The 12,264-nt window shown below is 40.4% G+C and overlaps 1 protein-coding gene across 5 annotated transcripts in view; it reads left to right on the forward strand.

Annotated features, from left to right (window-relative positions):
* The window catches only part of grik2 (glutamate ionotropic receptor kainate type subunit 2), a 254,054-nt gene that overhangs the window by 208,404 nt on the left and 33,386 nt on the right, over positions 1-12,264 (forward strand). For all 5 annotated transcript variants that reach the window (XR_002291930.2, XR_002291929.2, XM_020709977.2 and 2 more), the window contains 2 exons: positions 3,005-3,222; positions 8,142-8,367. Coding sequence is in view for 3 of the 5 variants with exons in the window: in XM_020709977.2 (XP_020565636.1) it covers positions 3,005-3,222; positions 8,142-8,367 (444 nt within the window). In the remaining 2 variants the exon portion in view is untranslated. The remainder of the gene's footprint in view (positions 1-3,004; positions 3,223-8,141; positions 8,368-12,264) is intronic.

Here is a 12,264-nt window from a genome sequence, read left to right on the forward strand (position 1 = left end):
CCTGCTTGACACTCAGCATTAAGGGTTTGGATTCGGGGGGTTAAACAGTATCATGAGCTCTGTCTGCAGCTCACTGTTCCCCAGCTGTTGGGTCAAAACAACATGTCATCACAGACATCACATCAGTTTAGCTAGTTCAGTCCAAATAACTAGTAATTTTGACAGATTTGTATAAAATATGACGCTAATTTCTTAAATGAAAACCCTAACCCTTTGAATATCACAGACCTTGATATGGTCGAGTTCTCTGACCTGTTAGCTGGTTTAGTTACATGACCTATTTCTATGATTATTCACGCTCGATATTTACAGGGTTGAGTTTCTTTGGCGTGCTAAATGCATTAATTAAGAAGAAAACTACCAATAAAAAGTAAAAATGTGTGGTTTGACTCTACAGACAAATAAAAAATGTAAATCTGTGTGAATACGGTGCTCGAACTATAGAACTCATCTAACAGAAATGCTTTATGAAAAGGCAGAAAAAATTGAGGGCCGCCAGTTGAGAAGACATGGCTGATGCCTAAAGGGGGAGGGTTGGGGGGTCCAGCTGGGCTTTGATGTGTAGAAGGCCCCCTTGCATAACAGTTTGCCGTCTCTGCCCCCCCCCCGAAAACTGTGGGATGTGCTCTGTGGTAACGACGTTGCCTTGGGTACATGACAGTCAGCCCCAACCAGGATCTGCTTCACTTCACTTTCAGGAGAGGATTTGACATGAACACTGTCAATTGTGGACCAATTACACTTGTTTTGGACCAAAACAAGTGTTTTCTATTGTGTTTGTTCTTCTTGTGGGTCTTTCAGTGGACAGACTGGTCTGCTTTCAAATCTGGGACAGTTGTTCTCCAATCTGTCAGTTTTAGAGATTTTTTTTTTTTTCACATTCCTCTAGAACTCAGTCATAATGACATAATGTGGACATAACACAAGTTTGCGAAACGTAACATACCTGACAGGTTAATTAGTGAAAATGACAAGTGAAAGATGGAAGATGGGTAATCTTATGAATGACATTTTCAAAGTAAGATCAATACGTGACCAAAAAGACACAAGAGTCCGTAAACTGACGTCCTCAAAAAAATAAAACCGATTCATCAATAAAACAACGTTTGCTTAAATAAAAATGTTACTGGGGTAAACATTTCAGACTGACCATGAATGGATACAAACATGCCCACATCACTATGTGGTTGTATATTTTGTTGATGACACCACTTTATTCTGTTTATAAAAAGTCTATGGTAGTTTTGAGGAAGACAAACGAAATCAATTTCTAAGATTTTGCTGAACTGTGAAAGATGAGATGGAATGACAAGTTGTTTTGAGAGTAAGTTAAAGGTAATTTGTTTATTTTTGTTGGGTATAAATATTTATCTTCAGTTTCTTTTCATTTGTGTCATTTTAATGCTAAGACAGTTTCATCTTTAATGAATGTTCCTTTTATACAACAGCAGTTCTATTCAGTCAAATATTAGCAACCATTTAGAAAGGCGAGGCTTTTCAGAGGGAGGTACATCAGTTTCCTTGCATCTGTGAGCAACAGAAGAACCAGTTTTCGGATGATCAAAAATATTTGCATTTGAATCCTTCAGAATTAAGAGACCGACCAGGTTCTTTCTAAATTGCATTTTCATTGCATTCTAGTTTTTCATTTTTTCCTGAAAATTGAGCACACCGCATCTCCAAAGTATGATTTTGTTCCACCACTCCAGAAGTTCAAGAAGGCTGCTAGACAACAGCAGTCAAAATACCTTAAAATGAAAAAGGTCCAGGAGTGCTGGAGCAGACAAACAGGCAGCTGCAGTCCTTAAAGGCCATGTCACACTGCTGCTATGTACAATTTGTGCATTGTTCATGGATGAAAATTGTGCATTCGTGTATAAATGTAGGTGGGAAAAAGTGAGAAAAGTTGTGGTCCTTTCATTAAATTTTGACAGATATATCACAAAGAAACCACGTCAAAACTAGGAAAGAAGTACAAATAAACCATGCAAAGAAAACGTAAAACCGCACTTCATTGAATTTCTTTATTTTGACATTCAGAGCACTGAGCAGAAATCACATCGCATCAGCACCATGGCCAGCTCCAAAGTCGGACTCTACTGTGAAGTTTGATGTTTGCCTTTTAGGATTTTGATTGTTAAACCAGAAAAAGGAACATAGTAACCAATCAAAATCTTCAGACCCCTCACCCAGTCAAACAGTGGTACAGTTGGATCAGGTCACGCAAAAAACACAGAAGCCCCTCACTTGGGAATCCATCATTATTTTTTGAATCAAATCAAAACAAGGGTTGGAGCAGATGCACATGTTGTTGTACATGTTTAGAGTGAATCTACTGCAAACATCTTCTGGCCTGCCAACCCATCACTGAGAACACAAGCCAAGTCAGGTTTAGTAGTGTTTCCAGACTTTCTAGTCCTTTGATGATAAAAAGTTTCAAAAAATTATTTTATGGATGTCACTTTTTAGTAGACGTTTTGAAGATTTTGATTTTTCTATAGTGACTCTAGAAAGGCTTGAAGTTATTTTCAGAAGTGTACGGATGATCTTAACTTCCAACACTTGTGGGTCAAGCTAAAATTAAAAAAATGTGTCTCACAAAAAAAAAGGTCATTTTAATATTTTTGCAAATCTACAAAAGATCTTGTGTAAAAGGAGGTGCTCAGATCCAAAACAGTAAACGTAAGCACAGCTTCACATGTCTATGAAGCTACAACTCTGTAACTCAACCAGGGAAACTGCTGTGATTGATTGGGATGGTTTCCATTTTCCTTCTGTGTCGTTTTAGCTTTTAATTAAACTGTGAGCTAAATAAAAAGTCTTTACCAAAATAATACATTTTCACACATTTTACAAATAAATGGTAGGGTTAGTGTCTGTCCTTGTTATGCAGTCCACTCTGTCCACTAAGACTGATCCACAGATGTAATTCAGGTGCTGCTTACTCCCTCTCCAGCTCCATCCTGTAGCCTACCTTACCACCTCCTCTGCTCCTCTCATTCAGGATCTGAGCTAATGCCAAAAGCCCTTTCCACCAGAATTGTAGGAGGAATCTGGTGGTTTTTCACACTCATTATCATCTCGTCCTACACGGCAAACCTGGCAGCCTTCCTCACTGTGGAGAGAATGGAGTCCCCCATTGACTCAGCCGATGATCTGGCCAAACAGACAAAGGTCGAGTACGGGGTAGTTGAAGACGGCTCCACCATGTCCTTCTTTAAGGTATGTCCCAGCTATGTTTTTCACTGCTTTCCATCAGATAGTAGTAGTTCATCACATTAGTCCAAGTAGTTCATTGAAAACACTTAAAAGAAGAAAAGCAATTAGATAGTGGATCATTCCTATGAACAAAATATCTCACCCTTAGAGTGCATTAATCGTGAAAATCAAAGCCACTTTTACTGTCAGTCTCTCATTCAGTTCTGCATTTTACACACGTGTCCAAATATACGGTACATAACATTTTTCAAAGTCAAAAACAGAATCTTGTATTTGAGGCATTTTGATTTGAAAGATAGTGGTGGACTTTGCTTAAAGAATAAAAATGACATTTTTCCAGAAAAGAGAAAAGTGGAAGTATAGAAGAGTTTGAGGGAGGTGCAGTAGAGTATCTGACTGGGCTGTTTATCTTGGAAAGTGAAGGGATGTCTGAGGAATGGAGGAGAAATGTTCCCATTTTGAAGGAGAATCCAGACCTATACATAGTTATAAAACTGATGAGACTCAATGAAGTTATTGGAAAGAGGAGCGGAAGCAAGACTGAGGTCAGAAGAGAACAAAAGTCTGGTTTCATGCAGAGAAAGAGAATCACGGATGCTTTGAGGATGTCTGCAAACCAGTTAAAATGAGTGGAGGAATGTTTCAGGAGTGACTAAAGAGTGTCTGTGATGAGAGCAGCCATGTTGATGGTTTAGAGACTCTGCTGCAGAGACATGAGGCAGCAGAGATGAAGATGCTGAGGTTCTCTTTGGGAGAGACCAGGATGGATCAGGAATGAATCCATCAGAGGAACAGATCATGGAAGATGTTCTGGAGATCAATCAGTGGAGGAACAGTGATGAAGATGGTAAAAAGATGCTGAGGTTGGAGCTACCAGGTAAGAGAGGAAGACCAAAGAGGAGGTTCATGGATGGAGAGGAAGATGGTGGATGGTGAGAGTGAGAAGGCTTCACAGTGGTCACCCCTACAAGGAGAATTTGAATAGCAATAAAGAAGTCAATTTGTCTACCTGTTTGAGGTTTACAAATGTCATTAAGCTGTTTGGTGACATGGTGAACAGCAAACACACGGACAAATGGAAAGGGAGGATGGAGTTGTTTCTTAAATCTGGTAAGAAGTGTAGGAGAAAAACAGATAAAAACATATGAGTTGACTAAAATGGAGACAAGAAAAAACAATCTTTGGCATGGAAAAAGAATTTCAGGGACATTTAAGGATGGTGGTGCAGTGGTTAGCGCTCTTGCCTCACAGCAAAAAGGCCCCCGGTTTAAGTCCCGGCTGGAGTACCTGAAACAGAACTGGGGGACCTTTCTGTGTGGAGTTTGGATTTTCTCCCCCGTGCATGCGTGGGTTTTCTCTGGCGAACCTGGCTTCCTCCCACCGTCCAGAAACATGCTTCTCAGGTTAATTGGTTACTCTAAAGTGTCCCTAGGTGTGAATGTGAGTGTGTATGGGTGTGTGATTTGTGGCCCTGGGACAGACTGGCCAGACCTGTCTAGGATGTCCGCTGCCTTTACCCACAAGTGGCGAGGATAGGCTCCAGCAGCCCCGTGACCCCAAAAGGGAACAAACGGATTAGAAGATGAACGAATGAATTTAAGGTCAAAGATCAAATGACATCTGTTAGATACATTATCCATTTCTGTTTGAGCTAAATAAACTTAATTGAGGCAACCAAGGATGACAGTACTGTTTAAAGGTAATCATTAAAAAAAGTCTGACTGGAATTTCTACCAGTGTTTTCTGCCAAGCTAAAGAATTTCTGGGAAGAATTTACTTCAGATGAGATGACATCCTCACAGATTTGGTTTCACAGAGCAGAATCTCAGCTGTAGCAGCTTAGATCTTTGTGGTGTGTTAATTTTGGAGAGGCGGCTGAGGTTCAGGTTGAAGCCCTGATGATAATAAAGATACTGATCCATTATCCAAACGCATTTGATGTGACAACTGCAGTAATTTGATAGCTCCCAGTGAGCAGATTAATGTGGTTGTGAACACGGCTTAATCGTGTCTTTACCATAACTCCTGATAATGTCTTGTCCAGCTAACCCTAAAACCTTTAATGGTTTGTCCAAACCTAGCCTCCACTAGGGCCACAATGCAGGGTTAATGTTTGCTTTATGGAGTTGCCCGTATAATTTATTACTTATGATTTTACTTATTCCTTGTTTTTTTTTGTGGCACAGCTGGTATTCAAGTCAAACCTGTGGACACGGTTTGTCTGGAAACTCTAGGACCCCTCACATCTGGTAAACAGGCCTGTAGCTGTGTGTGCTAAATCATAAGTGGGTAAACTATGGCCCATGGGCCTGTTAAACTATCTAATCTGGCCCACCAAACTGGAATAAATTATATTGTTAATCCATTTTAATGTTTTATTTTCCCTGTAGTTCTGGTGTCTCCCCATAGATGACGCTTTGTTTAAGTGCAGAAAGTTCAAGATTCAAGATCAACTTTATTAATCCCCGAAGGGAAATTTGGTTGTAGTAGCAGCACCACAGAAATAAGATAAGAGATCAAAATAAACACAAGAAACAAAATATACAGGGAAGAAAAGGAAAAAAAACCTAATTAACCTAATGTTGTGTTGGAAGATTTGTTGTTTTTCTGACGTTCATGTGTGTTTTCCGAGTCGGAATGTCATTTTTTCGATCATTCATCCCACATGAATGCAGCATTTGTCTAATTTGAGTTTTTTCCTGAGGTACATGAACCCATTGGTGCACTTTTTACAAAAATGAGAATGAAAACCATAAGTTTTGAAATAAAAACTCCAAGATTTTCTGTTTCCATGTTCCATGTTATTTCTCTTATGAGGTGGATTACCAAAACACTCCAGCATCTGGTCCTGGTCTGTAAAACTTTAGAACCCTTTGTGGTCTACAAGTTGAAAAGTTAATCCACCCCAGTGCCCAACCATTTCTGAGGGACGAGATCCTTAGGTTCTGGTCTGTCACTGTCGGGGCGCCACTCCTGGGTCTATCACAAACTCTGGCAGTTTTAAGCCCTGTTGGGTCTACCGACCTGCTAATCACACCTAAATTTGCTCATATTTGACCGTTTCGGTCTGGTCCTTTTACCTGAGTGACACATGAAAAGGGTTTGTCAATTTAACAATGTGTCATCATTATTTTATATGTCTTGTACTTAAACATTTCATATTTTTATTTTCTGAGAATGGATCATGACCTGTTTTCTTATTTTGATTTGTCTTCCATAATTCTGAAAACCTTTTATGGGAACCGTGGGAGCGCCCTTGGCCAGCAGCTCATGAGCAGCTTGGTTATCCTGCTGGTTGTGTATTTCCAGCCACCACTGCTGCTTTATCAGCATTCCAAAGCTTGCAGGGTCATTAGGCTGATTTTTCAAGGGTGACTCCAAAAGATTCTGATGGGCACTTCACAAATCGCCCAGTTGATCTAAAATATCGACCAGCCACAAAAAGTCATTACATGCAATAATGGCGGCCAGGACCTTGAATATGTGACTTAATTAGGTTTCAAATGGTTTCAAAAATGCCTTCGAATGGGCTGCCCTGGAGAGGAAAAAGCTCCAGGTTTTTTTCTCAATGAGTACAAATGTCGGGCGAGGCACAAAGCGGCAGTCAGCACTGTTGACACATCTACCTTTGGAGAGCAGAGACGATACAAGTTCTGAATCATTTTTGTCCTCACTTAAGCCTCATCCACATCTGTTTTTTTTTGTTTTGTTTTTTGTTTTATTGCCCACCTAATGCCCAAAGACCTCTGTTCCTATGGAAACTGGTATAGTTTGTTACCTATTACGATCCAAAAAGGTAATGTTTTACAACCATTTATAAATCAACACAGGTTGTGATCCAAAACAGGGAATGTTTCAGAACAGGCCCGTTTAAATGGATTCAGTTCAGTTTCAGCTCACAGGATATGACCCGTCAGAGCCGAGCCTCATTTATTACAGATGGGAAAATGATGTTGAGTCCAGATTATTGTGATAAATCCAAACGGTATTTAAAATATGGACAGCTGTTTAGTGCTTTTGTGCTGAGCAGTAGAGAGAACAAACTTCCTTCAAATGTTAGATTTGAAAGAAAGAAACTTACAGCAGAACCACTTAAGGACAACCATCTGCAGTAAGCCTTTAGAGACTAATACGAAAGGAAGAGACAAACAGAAAAAAAATGAAAAATCTGTTGGAAGAGTTAAAGAAAGTAGAATAGACTAGACTAGACTAGACTAGACTATAATAGAAACCTTATAATCCCCATAAGGAGGTATTCACTCAGTATTGAATATATTTCAGGATTCATTCTGGTTGTCCTCACTGATGTTAAATCTATTTTCCTTGATACACAGTTTCTGTTAAAATGTTTAGTTTAGTATTATCGTGAAACCGGTAGCGTGGCTAACATGTAGTGGTGTCTGACCTTTTTTTGCCCCCGTTGCTGATAAGGTTGGGACTTGGCCAAGTTACAGTAAGGTTTGTTAGTTGTAACAGTCTTTTTTTACGTCTTGCATAAAGGTTGGAATTTAAAGGTATTGTGAATACGCCAATGTTGTTAACATAGATAACGTGGTTAGCGTATAGCATTTTACAAACACGTTCTGGAGTTACTGTGTATTCAGTTAATAAAGCCGAAACCAACTGATGGACGTATCTATGACTCTTTTGTCTCGCTAAATGTGCCTAATAGGTCATTTATGCCCTGTGACAGACTGGTGATCTGCAGGGTGTGCCCCGCCTTTGCCCAACATCAGACAGGTTGGCTCCAGCAGCCCCATAAACCCCAAAGAGTTCAGACGATGGATGGATGTTTTTTCTTTTTTTTTTTTTTGATGAATAAACTGAACTAAATTACAAAGAAGTAATCATCCTGTGGTTTTTTTTTTACAGTAGTTTTGCAAAAGGTTTCTGCTCACATGGCCTTTTGTGTCTCCTGGCAGAAAACTAAAATCTCTACATATGATAAGATGTGGGAGTTCATGAGCAGTCGGAGGCACTCTGTGATGGTGGGGAGCGTGGAGGACGGCATTCACCGCGTGCTTACCTCTGACTACGCTTTCCTCACGGAGTCTACAACCATTGAGTTTGTAACACAACGCAACTGCAACCTCACACAGATAGGAGGCCTCATTGACTCCAAAGCCTATGGAGTTGGAACACCCATGGGTAAGTCAACTACAATCATGTCTACTGCTGTTTGTTTAAATGACAGCCAAACTACTCAAAGCTGCTGTCTTTTTATGTCCAATGTTAAACCAGGCCAGGGCAAATGAGCTTTTTCATTCCTTTATATTTGTGTCTCCTTCTGTTTTCTCCTTTTTTTGTTTTTTACATTTGTCTTGGTATTTATAAGTGATTTAAGAAGCATGCACCATTCTGTTCTTAGCAACAAAACATCCTCTATTCCCTGCATGACACTGTGGAGACCCTGAGAAGCTCATTCAGCCGGACTCCTCCATCCTCTCTGCAGGAATTGTGCCACCACAGGTCATTTATCTCCTCAGCCATTACTCTCCCAAGCTCTCTACAAATAGTTAGCGCTGCACAGCTGCTATTTGTTCTTCCACAATGACCCCCCGCCCCCTGTCCCACTGTGTGCGTCTTCTGCAGTTTAGTTTGAAACTCTTGATAGAGTTTTTTATCATATTTCTGCAGTGCTTTTATATTATGAAAAGCTTTTTTTTTTCTTTTGCTTTTGGTGACTCATAAAAACAATGTGTGAATGAAATGCTTTTTTTTTAGCATAATACGATAAAAATAACCTTGTGAGGAAAGGAATGATGACCGACAGGTGAAGCCACCTCAAGGAGGGAAAAACATTGAGCTGAAATTCCCATTAAATCTGATCCCAGAGTCTTTGGCGAATCCAAAATTTCCTACTGTGACATACTTATATTGTTTGTCAAAACTTAGAAGGATGAACTGCAAATGTACCTAGCTGTATCACACAAACACACTCATAACCCTGCACAACATACATGTTAGGGAGTTTACAGCCTTATATCAGTTCAGTAGAGTAAAATCTATTCTTTTTAAGAAAATGTATATATTTTTATCTATCCAAATTTTCCTGACACAGCTGTAAGTTTAATGGTTCATTCATATCGTCTAAACCCTTTTTTTTTTCCTTTCGGGGTCCCGGTGCTGCTGGAGCCTATCCCAGCCACTTGTGGGTGAAGGCAAGGGACATCCTGGACAGGTCGCCAGTCTGTCCCAGGGCCACAAATCACACACCCATATACACTCACATCCACTCTTAGGGACACTTTAGAGTAACCAATTAACCTATGAAGCATGTTTCTGGACGGTGGGAGGAAGCCGGAGTCGCCAGAGAAATCCCACGCATGCACGGGGAGAATCTCCACACAGAAAGGTCCCCCTTTTCTGTTTCAGGTCCCCCAGGCGGGACTGGAACCGAGGGGCCTTCTTGCTGGGCAACAGCACTAACCACTGCACCATCAGGTTGTCTTATTAAAAACAAGGCACAATGCACTGAAGAATATTAATCATGTGAAACATGAAAAGATGTATAGTGCCAGGTTATAATAAAGTTTGCTCATTTCCGCCTGTTTCAAGTCTAAATCATGTCTAAATTACCGGACAAGTTCAAACATAAAGCAGGGAAAATAAGTATTGAACACGTCAACATTTCTCTCAAAAAACATATTGTAACGATCCAGCCGGACCGTCACTTAAGCGGGGAAGCAAAAGCCAACTGCTCATAAAGATGCTTCAAGGGAGAGCTGTCCGTGCCCCATACACCGCACGACCCCGGACAGTCTCAAGCAGGAATTAACAATAGCCAGGCAATAATTCCTTTTGAGCAACAAGCCCGTTTATGCCAACACACACAAACAGCCAAACATAATGGAGGGTCACTTCAGCTTCCAGCCCTCTGACTCAAGGTTTCACCTAAGCTCCCCACTTCCCATGAGCCTTAGGGGCTGAAGGCGGGGCTAACCCCCAGGTCGCTACAATATTTCTAATCGAGCTATTGACATGAAATCTTCACCAGATGTCGGCATCAACCCAAGTAATGCACACATAGAAAGAAATCCAAACATTTATATCCATAAACGAAGTTATGTGTAATAAAGTGAAATGGCACAGGGAATAAGTATTGAAAACGCTTACTGAAATTTATTTAATACTTAGTGCAAAAACCTTTGTTGGTGATTACAGCCTCAAGACTCCTCCTGTATGGAGAAACCAGTCGAATACATTGCTCAGGTGTGATTTTGGCCCATTCATCCACACAAACTGCCTTCAAATCTTCAAGGGTCCGGGGGTCTCTTCTGTGAACCCGGATCTTCAGTTCTTACCAAAGATTTTCAATTGGATTCAAGTCTGGTGATTGACTGGGCCATTCTAGCAGCTTTATTTTCTTTTTCTTCAACCAGTTGAGTGTTACCTTGGCTGTGTGCTTGGGATCGTTGTCTTGCTGAAAGATCCACCCTCTTTTCATCTTCAGCAGCCTGGCAGATGACAGCAGATTCTGATCAAGAATGTGTCGATACTTTTCTCCAGTCATTATTCCTTCAATGATATGTAGTCTACCAGTACCACATGCTGAAAAACAGCCCCACGCCATGATGCTCCCACCTCCAAACTTGACTGTTGGTATGGTGTTTTGGTGATGATGTGCGGTACCATTTTTCCTCCAAACATGTTGTGTCTTATGACATCCGAAGAGTTCAATTTTGGTCTCATCTGACCAGAGTATCTTCTCCCAGAATGTCATGGGTTTATCCAAATGTTGTGTCGCAAACTCCAAACAAGCAACATGCTTCTTCTTCAAAAATGGAGTCTTGCGTGGTGTGCGTGCATGGAGGCCATGGCGGTTGAGTGCATTACTTATTGTTTTCTTTGAAACAACGGTACCTGCTGATTCCAGGTCTTTCTGAAGCTCTCCACGAGTGGTCCTGGGCTGTTGGAGAACCCTTCTGATGATTGTTCTGACTCCTCTGTCTGAAATCTTGCGAGGAGCACCTGGCCGTGGCAGGTTTATGGTAATGCCGTGTTCTTTCCACTTCCGGATGATGGCCCCAATGGTACTCACTGGAACTTTCAGAAGTTTAGAAATGCGCCTGTAACCAATGCCTTCAGTGTGTTTTGCAACAATAAGGTTGCGTAGGTCTTTGGACAGCTATTTGCTTTTACCCATCATGCAATGCTTCTTGTCCAACACCTTGCTGGTGAGAAACCTTTTTAAAAGGCATCAATCAGGACTATACCAGCTGATATTACTTTGCACTAATAGGGGGCAGGTTAACCTTCTGAATACTGACAAACTCCAGCTGCTTTCTTGGCTTGCCAGACCTTTTTACCCCTCCTTTCTTCATGTGTTCAATACTTATTCCCTGTGCCATTTCACTTTATTAAACATAACTTCATTTATGGACATAAATGTTTGGATTTCTTTCTATGTGTGCATTACTTGGGTTGATGCCGACATCTGGTGAAAATTTCGTGTCAATAGCTCGATTAGAAATGTGTTTTTTGAGAGAAATGTTGACGTGTTCAATACTTATTTTCCCCGTTGTAAAAGATTTCAGAGAAGGAGTTTACAGTGGACGTTTACAAGCATGTTTGTGTATCTTCAATAATTCAAGCATTGGACATTAACAATCAGTTGCTTCCAATTGATTGTTATTCCAAAGAATAGTAGATGGGAGTGGATTATAGTATTTTTTATCTTTTTTCATTTTCCCGACTTGCCCTGTGTGGCCATTGAGCAATCAGACATGTCATTTTTACAAATACGTTGTGTATTTATTTTTCTTTGGTGGGGGTAAGAGAACATTTTAAGGCCACCAAAAAAAGGAGTAATATTACAAGATTTAAAATGTAATTTTACACATTTTTTCTTGTGAATTTACAAAATTAAAATTTGAAGTGAGCATACAGTGCAGCAGCAAGTGAACGCCGCGCAGCAGCAGAGCAGACCGACTAAACTCAATTGAACAGGTGAGCTGAATGTTTATTGATAACGTTACAAATATCTGGAAGCTCACTTGTTTGATTTTACGATTAATTCATGTTTTATTTATTGATGGGTGGTTT

Source organism: Oryzias latipes, chromosome 16, assembly GCF_002234675.1.
Source record: "Oryzias latipes chromosome 16, ASM223467v1".
Lineage (NCBI taxonomy): Eukaryota > Metazoa > Chordata > Actinopteri > Beloniformes > Adrianichthyidae > Oryzias > Oryzias latipes.